The 16,582-nt window shown below is 41.5% G+C and overlaps 2 protein-coding genes across 2 annotated transcripts in view; one reads left to right on the top strand and one right to left on the bottom strand.

Annotated features, from left to right (window-relative positions):
* Positions 1 to 6: 6 nt before the first annotated feature.
* On the bottom strand, positions 7 to 13,407 carry ipo7 (importin 7). Its single transcript, XM_017405478.3, has 25 exons — positions 13,205 to 13,407; positions 10,610 to 10,691; positions 8,252 to 8,405; positions 7,954 to 8,112; positions 7,707 to 7,863; positions 7,533 to 7,622; positions 7,324 to 7,418; positions 7,145 to 7,229; positions 6,913 to 7,047; positions 6,560 to 6,659; positions 6,389 to 6,465; positions 6,150 to 6,266; positions 5,705 to 5,794; positions 5,438 to 5,603; positions 5,192 to 5,352; positions 4,197 to 4,325; positions 3,301 to 3,367; positions 3,035 to 3,160; positions 2,824 to 2,921; positions 2,644 to 2,739; positions 2,307 to 2,527; positions 1,648 to 1,856; positions 1,341 to 1,547; positions 1,143 to 1,259; positions 7 to 157 (listed from the first exon to the last, which is right to left on the bottom strand). The coding sequence occupies exons 1-25, from the start codon at positions 13,286 to 13,288 to the stop codon at positions 60 to 62; spliced, it is 3,120 nt and encodes a 1,039-aa protein (XP_017260967.1). The 5' UTR covers positions 13,289 to 13,407; the 3' UTR covers positions 7 to 59.
* Positions 13,408 to 15,458: 2,051 nt separating this feature from the next.
* tmem41b (transmembrane protein 41B) overlaps positions 15,459 to 16,582 on the top strand; it is a 7,722-nt gene continuing 6,598 nt past the window's right edge. The window contains exon 1 of the mRNA XM_017440665.3: positions 15,459 to 15,685. Within this exon, the coding sequence (XP_017296154.1) occupies positions 15,589 to 15,685 (97 nt within the window). The 5' untranslated portion in view covers positions 15,459 to 15,588. The remainder of the gene's footprint in view (positions 15,686 to 16,582) is intronic.

Here is a 16,582-nt window from a genome sequence, read left to right as displayed (position 1 = left end):
AAAAAAAAAAAAAAAAAAAGGAGAAAAAAAAAAAAAAAAAGGAGGGTAGAACAGATGACTCAATTCATTCCCGGAGCGGTGCCGCCGAAGTTGAAAGTGGATGGCACCACTGGCGTCGCGAACTTGTACCCGCCGTGTTTCTCGATCATCTTGGATTCTGTAAGAAGAGGAGAAGTAACAATGGTTGGAAAATGGGAGAAAAGCTTTCCTCTGGGTTGTGATTTTAGTGGCGGTACACAGCGATGGACGACAAAACATCCTGGAATTCAAACAGGTGAGACACTTCAGACACCTCATTATTCATGATCAACCAATTTCTATCATCTTGAAACTTAAATAACTGGCTTACTTTACATTTCCATGTTTAATAGAGCACAATAAATGTAAAAAAATAAATAAAATCACAAGCTGCTGACTAACAGTAAAGATGCAAACTTAGAATTTTAAACACCATTTAATAGCTATCACAATAAAATGTGTTTATTACTGACATTTACACACAAATCAAATGCTTTAAAGTCATTACTAAAGGAGTCATGTTATTATACCTGACTTATTTGCAGAAACTCTTCATGGTTAAGCAAAGAAAAGAAGTAAATGCAGCTTTACTGCAGCATGTTTGGACTACGGTAACCCTGTTAGGACAAACAGCAACTGCAGCACAGATTAACATTTACAAAATCTATTTATGTCATTTGAGAATCCATTCAGAATCAGAAAACAGGAACAAGTGATTCTGAAACGTGTGCCGTTCTGAACGAAGGTGCTGAAGATCTGTGAGGTTCCACAGAGAGCCAGCAGAGACAGTCGGCCTTTGTTAGAGCTTCATCTACAGCCACGATCATGAGCATTTCAATTTTTAAATGTTTGGAGAACATGAAGCTAACGGGACATGAGGAAAAGTACAGAGAACATCGGTTCAGGAGTTCAGCTCAACATTTATTCTCCCTTATATGAGAACAACATTGTTATTATCCCAGATGTTTGAGCCAGTAGAACAGAAGATCGAGTGCATTTTATTACATATGGTACTGGGAGACAAAATTAAATAAGGAAGAAAAAAAAATGCCTTGTAGAAAATTGCTTTATTGTCAGAATTTAAGTGCTGCGTCACTGCTTCATTCGTCTTAGTCGGCGCTCACCGTGTGCTGCTCGCCTCTGGTCTGCGAGTGTGCCAATGTCGAGAAGCTGTTTGCGCTGCTCCTCGTCAAGGCCTTGTGTTAGCGCCTGGTACCACGCCGGGTCGCGGGACTGAACATCTGCGTCAAACGGGGGAAATGAGTGAGTGGCGCACAGACAGACAGCGAGCAACACAAGCCTCCGTCACGCTGAAGTCTTACTCTGTAGTATGGCTTTAAAGATCTGATACTCGTCCACTAAATTATCTTCATCATCTACAGATGTAGTGTAGCCTTCGAGTGCTGTCTCCTCAGCATCATCATCCTCCCAGTCTTCATCATCTCCGTCCTCTCCCGCCTGCTTTGCGAGCATCTCCAGGTACTCCTGACCCTCTTCATCAATGTCATCCTCGTCACTGCCCAGCTCAGCTGCAGAAGTTAAGAAAAAAGGTGCACATTTGAGTGTCAGATAAAGACAGGGAGGATGCAGGACGAGGGTTAAGGCTAACGCAATGCAGAAAACCTTTACCGTTGTCATCCTCCTCTTCGCCATCTTCCTCGTCGTCGTCGTCTTCATTCTCGTGCTCTGCTCGACAGACGTACGCCCTCTTCAGGCCGCTGAACAGAAGAATGGCTGCTGGAAGAAGCTGGCTGCCCACCTGGTTGACGGCCTGAGGCCGGTGATCCAGGTCGATGAGGGCGCAGAGTCCCAGAATGCACATCTTCCTGTCGTGGAGGCTGTGAAAGGAGCAAGATCGGTTCAATATAACAAAAAATATGTTTCATAAATCATGCAACGATTTGAATCATGGCTCAATTTTTTTTACCTAATGAAATTTAGTTGAAAAAGTGCCAGTAAACATGACATCTGTTACATCACAATTATAAAATTATTTTGAAATGGTCAATAGGAGGTGGTGGAAGCCTAAATTAAGCAGCAGGCAGATAAAAATGCAAAGCTTTGACAGAACTCCAAATTGTGGGAAAACAAAATAAGGGGGTGTTATATCCAACTTCACCACTAGATGTCACTAATTCCTGTCACCAAATAAAAACAGTCATCACTCTTTAATATTGGTCGAAGGGGAGAAATCTCCAACTGCATCTTCAGTTGTACATTTTATTGGAAATAAGCCCAACCCAGAGCTGTAATTTGGTTATGGAAGGCAATATTAAAAAAAGTCTGACCCGAGAAAGCAGTCGACATCTTTAAGCCACTGAGTTATGAAGTGGTTGGTGATAGGCTCGGTGTGGTTGGGGAAGCGGAGATTCTCCAGGGTGTTGAGGAGCAGAGGGGGGCTGTAATAAAGGGCAGCGATGGCCACCTGCAGGCACATGGTCCTCAGCTCGCTGGTCTTCACTTCCCGCGTCAAACGCTCCAACGCCGTGCCCACAAACAAGGGCACGACCTGCAGCAGCAAGGTGAGATGTATGAAATAAAACACCCACACACACCGGCTTTGTGCTTCCTGTTGATGTTTAAGTTATAGCTTGGGAATTTACTTGTGCAAGATTTAAGACTGACCTGATCAATGCCGCGACCTTTGCACTGCAGAATGATCACCTCTAACATCTTGGCTGCATGGCACTCTGGGTCCTCACCTGGATCTCCTGTCAGGATCTGTGGAAGCGACAAAACGAGGTAAATCCCTTTACACATGTTGAAAATCGTTTAAACAGGTGCTTCACTGACAGAATCCTTTACCTTTTTGCACATGCTGTAGATAATCTCCAGGTATTTGGTGTCAGATAGGAGGGTGTCTGTATCAACTGTGACATAGTTGTGAAGGAGAGGCATCATATCTGCAAAACAAACGGGCACTTTCACCAAAGGCATATGAACAGAGACTGCCAACTTATCCTCACGTCTCCCTGAAACACTGTATTTATTGCAAATAGTCTTTCAGTGCGCACACCTGTAAAGTAATCAAACCCATCCTGCTGGAAGACTTCATACACCAGTGGAAGAAGTTGCCACATTTGTGGAGACACCTGCTGGCAGGTCAGGCTATGAGCTAAGGACAGGATCTCCTCATAAAATTCTGGGAAAAGAAAAGAGAGCCGAGTCACAAGAGGTAAACACGATCCGTTTACCGTCAACATCCTTTAAGCCGGCAGACAAAGTTTTCATGTGCAATGCAGGTGGAATGTGGAGGCCAGAGGGAGAACCGGTTGTGCTTACCCAGGACGTGTTGCTGCAGCACCGTGCCAATCACCTGCAGACAGATGCCCTCCAGCTGCTGCGTGATCTGCAACAGAAAGGTTAAAAGTCGTGGGAATTTTAGCTACATGCACAACAAGTTCAAACTGTAGTTTCATTTTTAGTGTGATTTTATTACAAAACATGAATCCACAAACTAGGTCAGAACTGTTTTTAACAATAAATCCTATGATTTTGTGTACAAATCCATTCACCATGCACTGCTGAGATAAGAGCTTCAAAACATGGTAGGAAAGCCCTGAAGGGAAGAGACAAATATTTACTTGGAAGGCAGAGAATCTCAGTTCTTCTGCTTTCTTTTTTTTTTAAAGACAAAAGTGCTTCTATAATTACTCAAATGTCCTTAAGTACTGGAAAAATATCAAACACCAGCATAACATATCAAAAACAGTCTAATAACCTAGCAGCTACAACGAGAAAAACAGATAATTTCTTTCTTTTAAGTGGCCGAGTTGCACGTAATACACCAAATTCATTGGTCAAACAAAAATAACTGCTCTATTGTGAAACAAAATTTATGCTCACAGCCTTGTTCTCAACTACTGAGTCATTACACAATCAGAAATCCGAATGGCTAATGGTAGGTTGGCTTTGAGCACCAGGAGTGCATCAGCAGACCTGGTGGAATCGTGCCCCAGCACTATTTCAAGCTCCTGCCTCAGCCTCTGAGTCATTTTGAACATGGTGAGAACAGAGTGTGTTCCCAGGAGTTGGTGGGTGGTGTAAGTGTGTTGGCAGGAGCCCTGCAACAGACCAGAGCTGCTTCTGCAGATGAAGTGGCACCGAGCTGAGCGGTCAGCTAACAGTGTGTGTGTGTTTCTGTGTGGGCAGCACGCTCTGCGGCTATTGCTGCTAACCTCCTTGTGGTCCTCCACCACACTTAGCAGTGTGTCGATGGTGTTCAGGATGCTCATGGCCGTCACAGCCTTGTCATCGCCCCCCTCCTCATCAGGCCCCGTCTGAATCACCTGGTTGAACGTCATTGCCTGTCAAGGAGCAAAGATCATGTCTCAACATCAAGATTCATACACAGGATCTGAGGATGGATTTTATTATTTCAGAAAAATATCAAGGGGCAAACAAAACCGGATCATCGTGAATTGTCAGAAACCCTCATATAGTCCGATAAATCGGTTGATAAAACAATTCTATGAGATGCATTTATTGTTTTATTTGGTTGAAAAGGCACTCATTGCAATGTTATAAAGACCGGTCAGAAGAATAAATAAAATCATCAAGTAAGAAACAAAATCTGCACAATTTGATGCTCGTATTAAAGGTTAATGTGTCTTCAGATTACATTTACAAATGGCTGCCAACTGCCACATGTGTTTGTTTACTTTCAGAAACGGCTGAAGTGACTGAAAACAGATCAACAGCAGCGACATTCATGGAGAAACCAGTAGGGCTTATGAAGTCAGACTATTTTCTGTGCTTTGGTTTGCATTTACCCTCAGACTTGAGTAAAGTATGCAGATAAAAGTGCTTCGTTTACATCGAGTGTGGACCCGCATTTCAGATTTGCGCATCATCCTTTTTTAAACTGGATTCTGTGATAAGCTCAGGATAGCAGTTTTTTGTTTGATTTCATAGTTTACAATGGGTACCTTTAAATGAAAAATAGTAATAAATTAGTGTTGTATATCAGCAATCCGCTGCCCTGATTTCTAAAGATTAGCGACGCCCATAAAAAAGAAAAACTCATTAAATTAACCTCTAAGCTCTTAAAAACATCTTTTTTCCACCATTGTTGCCCACATTTCTTTCTTTCTTGGACACAAATGGTTCAAATCACAGCTCTTATTAAACCAGAGGGGGAGTTGTTTGGAGCGTCCACACAGACGACACTCACCAGGTGCTGCGTCATCTCCACTGCGATCGGAGTGACCTCCTCGCTGTACTCGCAGATCATCTTCTGGATGACATTAGTGAGATCATCGTTTTCCGTCTCCCTGACGATGTTCAGGAGCGCGTGCATCACCGGCCGGATGTGGGGAGCGATGTATTCTTTGGCTAACAGACAGCAGAAAACCTCGGTCAGACCACCGCTCGACGGTCGGGAGCAGCTCGGTGGTCGCGCGGCCGACGCCCCACTTACCTTTCTCCTGGTTGCTGATGAGAACCTGCAGGGCAATGGCGGCCTCCACCTTCACAGGCATCTCGTTGTCGTTGATCAGACAGTTTCGGGTCAGCTCGAGAGCGTTCTGCAAGTTCTGATCGCTTTTAAACTTCACCTCACAGAAGTAATGCAACACCCAGCAAGCCTAGGAGGAAATAAATAAATCATACGGTGTGGTGCAACGAGCGGGAGGGGACATTTTATTACAAAGGTGGATACGGCTGGCGTCTGGTGATCAACACTCACTCTGGCTCTCATGTAGCCCAGTTCGCTGCGGAACAAAGGGAAGACGTGATTCTGCAGCATGAACTCCATCTGGTCTTTGTAAATCTTTTTCTGTGTGATAAGAAACAAGAGTCGGTCAGCTTTCACACAGCAGCCATATTTCCCTTTGCACTGTCAGCGTTTTTAATTTATAGAGCCTATACTGATGTGAGCTGTCGCGTTTCAAAACCGTGGGCCAAGTTTCCCCATCCCAATCTTATACCAAAAACTAATTCCTGCCCCAGTTTGTGGACCTAATCTATCAAATGTTCATGCAAACACAAGCCGGCGAGCTGACATGGAGTTCAGCTGCAAACGTTCATCAGTTCTGATCACCAAGAATCCACTGCAGGTGTTAAATATACGTGGAAAAATCAGCAATTATCTGAATGTGTCATGCAAAAAAAGGGCGCTGAGAGCGGTTTACCTTCAGTAGGATTTCAGCTAAAGAGCCTATCATATGCAGGGCACCATCTTTTTTCCTGGGGTCAGAAGCGAGGTCAGTGAGAATCTGATAACAGAAGCCCATGGTCTTCTGCAGCACCTAAACGAAGCAGAAATAACACGCTGCATTATTTCTTTATCCATTTATATGTTTTTAGTGAAAGAAACTGAATTAGTTTGTCTCTTCAGGAAGAAGTTGGCCATAAATTTTTGTCTACTAACTTCTTTCCTCTTGTTGCAGACGGTGAAAAGGAGCGTCTGGGCGGCGGTTGTCGGGGAGATGAAGTCCTCAAATACATCTAATCGACACGGCACAAAATGCAGGAGCCGTTAGTCACCACGTTTGCAACGAATTCCTTTTGAATTACAGCCACACACACACTCTCCGCTTACCAAACTTCATGCGGATGTATTCGTATGGATCTTCCTGCCAAAGCTCCTCGTCTGAATCTGTGTAACACATGAGGGGGAAAACCACATCCTGAATGATGCCCTGAAAAACAAGAGAGGTCCGAGAGGTTTAACACAGACAGACGACAGACACGCTGCCATAACAATGAGCAAAACTTTAAAAAAAAAAATCAGATACAAAATGCTCTGATTGGGGTCGAAACGTAACAACAGAATAATCCTTACAGCAATCACTTGTTCATTAAAAAAGGTTCTACAATGTTGCTGCAACAATTCATCCTGTTAACAGAATCCAGGATCATTCACTAGATACCTAAACAGGTTGCATGTTTTACCTGCATGTGTAGTTTGAGGCTTTTCCATGTCAGAGCGTGTGTTATTCCCTGGTTTATGTAGTTGAGCGTCTGCTGGAGAACTCTTGGAGCCACGTATTGCTTCTCCTTGTACTGGTATAAGACTTTCAGCAGCACCTAGTCAACAAATACAAGTAAAAGAAATTATTTATATTGACGGGATTCCCTTTAAAAGCCGTTCAGAGTATCTGGACAGCAGCTGGTCCCATTTTACCTGCTGGGCAGGGACTGCATATTCCTTTAGGAAAAGTTCAGCAAACTCTGTGTACTCTTTGGTTGTGTTGCCTGGACTTCCATACCTGCAGCGGGATGAACGAGCAGAACTTTAAATAAGACTGGATTGTTTCATCTTCGGAGTTAAGGGATGAGAATTATTGGATTTTATTTTTGTACCTCTCAAACAGCCGAGCCAAAATATGAAGGGCCCACTTCTTACACTTCCACCAGGGCAGCTCAGGCCGCTCATCCTCATCGATCTGCATCGTTTCCTGCACAAAGAGGAAACGACAACGGTACAGTCTGCTCGCGCTAAATTTAAGGAGCCTTGGAGGTTTTATTGCTTGCCAATATTAAAGCAGCTTAAATCAATGCGATTGTCTTACTGGGGGGACATCCCTGTCCACTACTGTCTTCAGGATCTCCATCCATTCTGTGAGATTTTGTCTGTTGATGAGCTCCAGAGGGAGGTTGTACTGGGAGCACAGAATCGAGAAAATTCAGAACCGCCCATTCCAAATAAACACCATTTCGTTTTGGTTTTTTATTCATCTCGTTACCTGGAAGAGGGCGTAGAGGATTTTGAAGATCTGTTTCTGTATAAGGACAGACTCGCTGGAGTGGTCCTGCAACAGCTGGATGCAGCGATCTTTCAGCATGGGCATGAAGATGTGCATGGCAGCCACGAGAGGCTGGCGCTCTTCTGGTTTCTTATATCTGTGTCAAGTAACAGCGTAACGCTAATTCCATTACACATGTTGCAAAAAAAAAAAAAAAGGACTAAAAAGAAACTCAGATGTGACTTACTCGTAGTTTTTGACGAGCTGGTAAAGGCAGAGCAGGATGCCCAGCCATCCTAAACTGTTGTCTGACTGCAGGTAGAAGGCGATCTTGTCCACGATGCTCGTCCACTTTCCGGGGTAGTCGTGCTTGATCATGTGGTGGATACACGTCGTCAGCTGCACCCTGACAAGTTCAAAAGGGCACTTTCAGATCGGCAAATTTCAAAAGAGACAAAATATGAGAAGTGAACAGGAAGGAAAGGTGGACGGGTGACGAAACTAGAGTTCCTCCCGCTACGTCAGCCAGCGGGGTAAGTGGTTACCTGATGCGCTCAGGGGACTGGATGATTGCCTCCACTATGTTGTCTCGAATGAACTGCCTGTCTTCCTCTGGGATGTTATTAACGGACGGCTCTGTGCCTGAACAGTCTCCATCACTCCAGTGCTGAACTATCTTGTTCTTAAGGTAAATCACTCCTACACAGGAAGAGAACACAGGGGTCAGGCTTTTACAGGATGTGAAATACACCTGAACTTAAGGGACAAATGAGTGTAGATGCACACATTACCACAGTAACTGAGCTGAACGTGATTCAGACTGCTTCATCAATGTCAACCAACCACTAAAAGCTACACAAAGAATTCAATTCTTCCATCCATTGTCTTGAATGTGGCACCAGAGTGCGTTTACATTCACAGTGTGGGGCTGCGCTCAGTTCTGTGACGCACAGGGAGAGGCATTTCACAGAGCAAGGATGTGAGGCCAGACGTCAAAGTGCTGACACAAATGTCTACTTTACAGACGAGGTGATCATAATCCAGCCTATAAAAGCTGACATAAACCCCGTCTTCTCGCCCGCAACTAACCCACAAAAGCGGCCGCACTTTCAAAAGATTCACGAGGGGAAAATAAATGTTTCAGCAATGTTTAAATGATGAAATGATAGCAAGTTATAACAAGGAGAAAACAAATTAGGCAAAGTTAAAAACTGCCCAAGATTCTATTTTTAGAATTAAGACAAAACGTTCACAAAATTATACTACATTGGAAATCTAAAAACAAACAAAAAGGTCAGTTTACGTTAAAACTGACCCCAAAAGTCCTCATTCAGAAAAGGCCGGACTGGTCTCTCCGGGTTGGGAGTGAGGTGCTGCCTCAAGTGGAGGAGTTTAAGTATCTAAAGAAGGAAGAATGGAGCGCGAGATCCACAGACACATCTGTGTCTGTGGATCTGAAGTACTGTGTACTCTGTACCGGTCTGCTGTGGTGAAAAAGGAGCTGAGCTGCGAGGTGAAGCTCTCCGTCATGAACTCTGGGTAGTGACTGAAAGAATAAAATCGCAGATACGGGTGGTGAAAATGTTTGTTTTTTTTTCACAGGGTAGCTGGGCTCTCCCTTAGAGATACAGTTAGATGTTTGGTTATCCCGGGAGGGGCTCAGAGCGGAGCTGCTGCAGGCATCTGGTAAGGATGCCCCCCGGGACGCCTCCCTAGGGAGGTGTTCTGGGCACTTCCAACAGGGAGGAGACGCCGGGGAAGACGCTCGAGAGACCACATCTCTCAGCTGGCCTTGGAAGAGCTGGAAGAGGTGGCTGAGGACAGAGATGTCTGAGCTTCCTGCTCAAGCTGCTGCCCCCGCGACCTGACTCCAGAACAAGCGGGAGGTGATTGATGGATACATTAAAACTACAAGACCTCACTCAGCTCTTGTACCACACAAGCTGCAGACGTTAGGGATTTGCCAACTTTAGGTTGGTTAAAATATAAATTAAAAATTGAAATGATGGCAATTTCTTGGAGCTATTAGCTGGGCAAAAACTTTTACACCCCCCCCCCCCTTTTTTTTGTTCAAATCAGCTACCAAACAGAACTGATTCTCCTCTAATTTTTACTTTTTAGGAAACAAAAACCCCCAAAACAGCTCATCCAACAGTTCCCACAACACATCCAGCTGGGCTCCCTGCCTGACTGGAACCACTGTCAATCAAATGAAATGTCATCAATCGCAGCAACTCTCACAATATTAAAAGACAAGCATCTCCACGTCTGACTGTCAGCACCAAGCAGGAAATGGCTCCAAACAACCACCTGGCCAACTAAAGAGGTTCACTTAATGTTGGGATGGTGAATCCAGACTAAATGTGTGTAACTGAACTGACATTCCTCCAACAGCTTCTGTCTGGAGGAGCTGATCCTCTTTTATGCTGTCAGATTTCTTCTACAGCTAAATAAATGTACCAAGTTACAGAAAAAAAAGAGCTGCATGTCATCTTCATTTCAAAGCAGAGCTAGAAAAATCTGGAAAGTTAAAAAAAAAAAAAAGGGTAGAGATTCACTTCCAGTCTGTGCACTGTTCAGGCGCATCATTTGACCAAAACAAGTTATTTCTGAGGTCACGAATGTTCTCTATTAAATTTCTCATCTCATGCAAACCTGTCAGGATTTCACTCGCATGCAACACACTGACACTAAAGAGTTTCATTTCCTGAACAAGTGGGGCTTTTTAGTTCCAAAATAGTCAAAACAGGCATGAAAAATTGCTGTGAGCACTTACTGCAAGGTCTTGAGTAAAATAAAATCTAATTAGAAATCACATAAAAACATGTTCCAGATATGAAGAGCATTAAAAAGCAAACAGAGCAGAGCTTCGTTGTGTTTTGTCTACAACAGTGAAGTCTCACCTGCTTGTCTGACAGGCAAATCCAGCTGATCAGACATGGTGACACGCAGCAGAGTGGACATAAAGTTTACATGGGAGTGGGCCTGGAAACGAGAAGGAAAGACAGCTGATCAGACACTATCCATTAACACGAAAAAGAGAGAAATCTTCTGAAGCATTTTGTGGGTTTTTTCCCTCTCCAAACCCACACTAGGAAGTGTACAAACAAGACAAGTTGAATTTGTTGTAAATCAAGATACTTTAAGTCAAACTCAGACATTATTACAGTTTATTTAAAAAGAACTTTGCTAGCATCCCTTTAAAGCATCAAGTTGTGCTGAACAAAAATGAATACAAACGCACAAATATTATTTTAAAAGAAGAATCGGTTAAAACTAAAGTATACATAGTTGCACGTGAAATATCAAAACACAGTGCAGGTATTTTGGCATTACGATTTAAAGCAAATTTTCCTCTTTTAAAACGTTGATCGTTACAGTAAATAAGTGAGATGTTGGGTCCTTCTGCTCATCTTCTGCATTAAAAAAAGGTCAAGCAGGAAACCATACGGCCAACCTACGGATTAACCCCGTTCTCCTTCGGAACACGCGGTTTGCTTTATTCAAACGGGACACAAAAAGGTCCCGCTGGTCGCAGGACGAGGACGCTCTCAGCTCTGCCGTTCAAGGGAACCATCGCCGTCTATGCATATGTGGGTGTTTATAAAAAATAAATAAATAAAAAAAACTGCTCCAAGCACGACTAAAAATAAACACTGGCGTTTGTCTACCTGACTGAAACATCAATCCCAGCATCTGACACGATGCGTGTTATTGCTTTGATAAAAATCCTACAAAACGTCCGCGTCGAGCGCTTAAATCTTAAAAATTATCACAGGTGCAGAAGAGCGTTGGTGATTCGGAGGTTTTATTTCACCAGCAACTTTGTCTTAAAACTTGTTTGCAACGGTTCTAAAAGAGCTGGAAACAAAATACATGTTAAAAATCAACATATAACGTGTTTATTTCAATGTTTGGGAGGCTTTACAGTGCATCTTGGGAAGAAACATCCACATATTACTGCAGGAGGTGTGTGATTGTTTCCTGTCAGTTTTACAGAAAATATTATGTGAACAAATCTTTTTACTTTACTACAATCTACAAAAATTTTGATCACTCAAAACTGCAATAACACACAATCCTTTCTATTTGTTTATGTTCCTTATTTAAGTCAACATAGAAATGTACTTTGCTTATGTGAGCAACTTTTTAAAAAGGGATTTAAAAATATGTATACATTTTAGAAAATCTGGAGACGCTAATATTTTACCAAGCTTTGTTTTTTTTGTTTGTTTTCCATATTCAGTCTTGGGTAGTACTGCACCTTTGAACAAAACAAGGACATGAAAATATACTGCCATTGAGATGGTTAAAAGAACATTATCATCATTTTTGGAGCAATTCAGCCAAACCAGAATAACCTGGAAAACACTCAACCTCAAAGACAATAAGTTTAAAGAAACCAAGGAGTGGTCACAAATCCATGTATATATAAAAAACACTGTTATAAACTGAACAAGCCAAAGCATTATTCATGGAAGGATAAAACGCAGATGTATCTCTATTGCAAAGATTATTTAAATAGGAAAAAATTGCAGTCAAACTAAATCCCATCACGATGCATTTAGGGAAAGGCGTTGATATTTAATCACTAATCATTAGACATTTTGACAGAAGATCATACAGCTTCAAGTTATGATCAAAACAATGCTTTGGTTTGACTCTCTGCCACTTGATTTTATGACACAGCTGTATTATTCAAACATTAAAAGGGTTAAAAGTAAGGCAGCTAGCTAACCGGCGGCTGGGAGCAGACAACCAGCTAACTTTGTCAACTTTAACTCATCATCTAGGCTAGCGCTAAATTACATTAACCACAGCGCGGAGAGGCGGCGAGGGTGAATATATTTTTGGGAAAACTGCGACAGACGGCGCAACCTTCGAAGAATGATGATTTTGATGATGTTCTGACACAATATGCTCGGCTCGGGGCACATCACAGTGACACGTGAGCAGCAGCAATGTAGCGGAGCTGTGGCAGCTAAGTTAGCTAGCTGACATTAGCCGCATAGCAACACATCCCTGCTGCTGATCACCACAAACCAGGACTCGTCCCTCATTCACACGGCTTCACTTATTTTAGCATGAACCACCAGTACAAATCGGTATCGTGGCAGCTCTGACATTCGTTTAAGTAGGAAAGAAAGAGCACGGGACGACTTAATTTGCGTCTGAACCAAAACAGGAGCGGTTAGCTTGTTAGCGTTAGCAACACAGCTGGCTTCAGATGAAGCTAGTGACGATTACTGGCACGCGAGTGTCATCGCCATTTAAAAAAGCGCCCCTTGGTTCCTCTTTGCCCGTGGCTTTAAAGTGGACGCAAACGACAGGGCGACAATACACATAATATGAGATATTCCGCGCTGGATCTGTCAGGTTTGAAGCCGGCAGAGTACAGGCTGTTTGATCGCACCATCTTTATGTTATGGACGGCCGAGGCCCGAGCTGAGACCGCGCCACAACTGACATCACCACGAACAGTTCGCCTCAACTTTTACCTCGTTCAACTGTCGCTCCGCGGCCTCCCGCAGATTGGGGTCCATGGTTCCCCGAAGGGCCTCGACCAAAGAATCGGGATCCATCACGAAAACTGTTCACGGCTCGGATTTTTAATATTTCAGAGGTCTATCAATTCCCGGTCACTGCGCACATGGACGCACGGCTCTCCGGTTACCCGGCGCGAAAGGAAGCACTGAATGAAGTACCCGGATAGATCAGCGCCAAATTTGTTCCCTACGAACTTCCGTTTTTTTCTGCGTTACTATGGGAATTGTAGTTTTTCAGCAACTTTGGCATACACTTTTAATGCTTTCCGTTATTTTCTTTTTATTTGTAACGTTTTGTTTTCATTTCTTAACTCTCACGATATTTAAAAATAATTTTGTATCTTATTTTTTTTAATTTTGTGCCCAAAATAATATGTTTTGTTATAATTTTGTTTTTTATGGTTGCTTTCTTATGGTTTGCATTTGTATTCAGAGTGGGGAAAAAAATAAAAACATGAACCAATTGTCTTATCAACAAACTCTTTGTATTAGGATTGTAAAGTGTATTAAAACAACTGTTACTCAATTACAATTTAAAAACTAAACAATAACCTATGGCTCTGTTCAGAATACATGTTGACAAATAAATACAGCAGACACAATATTACATTATCTGTGTATTTTATGGATACATCTGAAGCCCTTAACTGATTTATTAATTGTACTTTTTTATAAAACTTTGGATTTATTTTTAATCTTTAATTTTTTAATCTTTGCATTCATATTAAAACAATGCAAGCCAGGTGTGTTTTGAAGATATTTGAACAAATGGGGTCAAACTGTTGTCACTTTTGCTTTTTTATTATTATACAGATGAGTCTTAAAAACCTATACAAATGTCTGTGGTTGTTTTCTGACTCACAACAGTTGCCTATAGTCAGCTGACATTATTGATGTGCAGTATTATACAGTGCACTAAAAAGTTATTGTTATAATGACCACCAAGGGGCAAAATTATCCCTTCTTTCAGTTTGCCAGAAGTGGCATTAAATGCAGGACAAGAAAATCCATTTAGGTCATCTCTTCAGGAATGACTTGCAACATCCATGCAGGCATTCATAATGATGATTATGTGCAGTGTCAGTGCTGTTAATTTTTGCACAAGCAAATATGCTGGCACATTAAAAATGTATGTGCACAGATGATTGGAAAATAGCTTATTTTTATGGTCTTCTCATACTGCCCGTCTGTGGTCTAGTTATAGAAAAGTCAAAGCAGAAGAGCTTCAGCTGGCATGTGTTTGGCAGACACTCAGGATCCTATTCAAATTCCCTAGATGGAGACTGATGGCTAAAAAACACAGAAGAATTTAAAAATATTTATATTATGATAACATAATTAAACACATTTTGAACACATTTAAAATAAACTGTACAGTAACAGGTTTTGAGAAAACATTTTTATTGGAAACTTTCTTGCACAGGAAAAAAACCTGCTCTAACCAACTGGTTTACTTTGTAAATTATAGTTATTTTGACAATTATTTGTGTTATATATTTTTTTAAATGTTATGTGTATTTTGCAAATGACTTATTGTCTAATTAAACACACACTGAGAACATTATGAGATACTGTTTCATTATGAAATGCTAAATCATAATCATAAAATGTTAAGCCATAAATTTAACAGTCATTATAAAATGCTAAGAATTAATTCTGAGATATTTCATATTTAAAAGATGCTAAAGCGTAATGAGAGTATCTCATAATTATAAGATTTTAAGTTTTAATTTTGAGACACTATTACATATGTTAAAGATGATGAGCCATAATTCTGGGATAATGTCTCATAATTATGAGATGATACTTCATATTTAATCCAAAATGTTTTTACAACCAAAGCGACTGGACTTCTAATCTGAAGTTTAAGACATTTAGCCTCCAAGCTTCCCCACCGGGAAGCTTTCGCAATCTAAAACTAAACATGTGCGAAGCTAAGTCATAATTCTGAGATGATATCTGGTATTTATGACTAAGAGGTTTTTTTTTTCAAAGTGGCAGAAATGGGCTTCTATAGAATAGAGACAAAAGATTACAAAACGTCAATAATTTATTTCCTTAATACATGTTGTGTTGTTTTGACCCCTGAAAAGAAGGATTTTGTGACAGTAGAAACCTGACAGTGAAGTGGACACGGTGTGTTGTTGTGTTTGTTCGTGTGCTGCTTCCTGCCGCCGCTAGGGGCGCTGCCGCGGATTTGCGGTGAAAGCGTGAAGGTCAAAGGTCGCTCTGAGGAACGTGTCAGCAGGCTGTCACTTCACCGGTGTTAACCGTTCGCCCGGCGCCGCTGCTTCACACGTTGGGACACTGTACTTATCTCGTTAGAGCTTTCGATAATGGCCAAAAAGCGGAGAGAGATGGCAGAGACGGACGGTTTGACAGCGGCGGCGCCGGACGTGAAGTCCGACGATAAAGACTCTCAGCTCCTGAAAGGTTGGTGGCTAACTATCCGTTCATCTGACAGGAAGAGGAAGCTGATATGTGTCGACAATTGATTCGTAGTAACGTCTTGGACATAAACACCTTATTACATAAATGTAAGGTTTTATCGAGGACCTAAATCTAATGTTAGCCAGATCCAGCTAGCAGGAATTAGCCGTTTGTGACGACCCCGGTCGTTAGGCTGTTGTATGGCAGGCCGGTGTAACATCTAATCACACCTCGCTCTTATCACTTCTAGTCTCATTAATCTTTTAGATATTAAGATGACGTTCCTACTAGCCATAATTTAACTTAAACATATATAAAATAACATTCAGAAATATTTCAAGGTCAACACAACTGAGATTTTATTTTGAAAAACTTATTTTAAAATCTAAAAATTCTATAGTTGTTACTAGTCATAATTTTATTTCACCTGTTGTATGTAGAAAATTGCATTCTGCTTCGATATATAAATGCCTTTAAAGATACTTTTAATCACATTTATGTTAGTAATTTTCCATTTACCGGTGTCTGAAATTGCTTTTTTAATACTCACAATACAAATACTGGACATCCTTAATGAGAGTTTACTAGTTTAAAAAAAATGAATATTTAGATTTATGTTAGTGATATGTATAATTGTTTTACATTTTGATTATCTAAAATGAAATTTATGACTAGTAGCAATGAGATTATAGATATTTTGGGTTATAGATATAGTTAATATCAGGGACGTGCGGTCAGGGGAGGCAGGTGAGGCAGAGCCTCACCTGTCATCATGACAAGAAAAAAAAAATCATAACATAAAATGATTATTAATATTTGTCCACTGATCTTTATGTATGAGTAATTTTCAAACATTTTTATGGTCCAAATCGCATTTTCATAGTCAAAATCGCTGAAATT

This window comes from Kryptolebias marmoratus, linkage group LG15 (genome assembly GCF_001649575.2).
Source record: "Kryptolebias marmoratus isolate JLee-2015 linkage group LG15, ASM164957v2, whole genome shotgun sequence".
NCBI lineage: Eukaryota > Metazoa > Chordata > Actinopteri > Cyprinodontiformes > Rivulidae > Kryptolebias > Kryptolebias marmoratus.
Note: the sequence above shows the minus strand (reverse complement) of the source record. Positions and strands in the feature narration are given on the sequence as shown.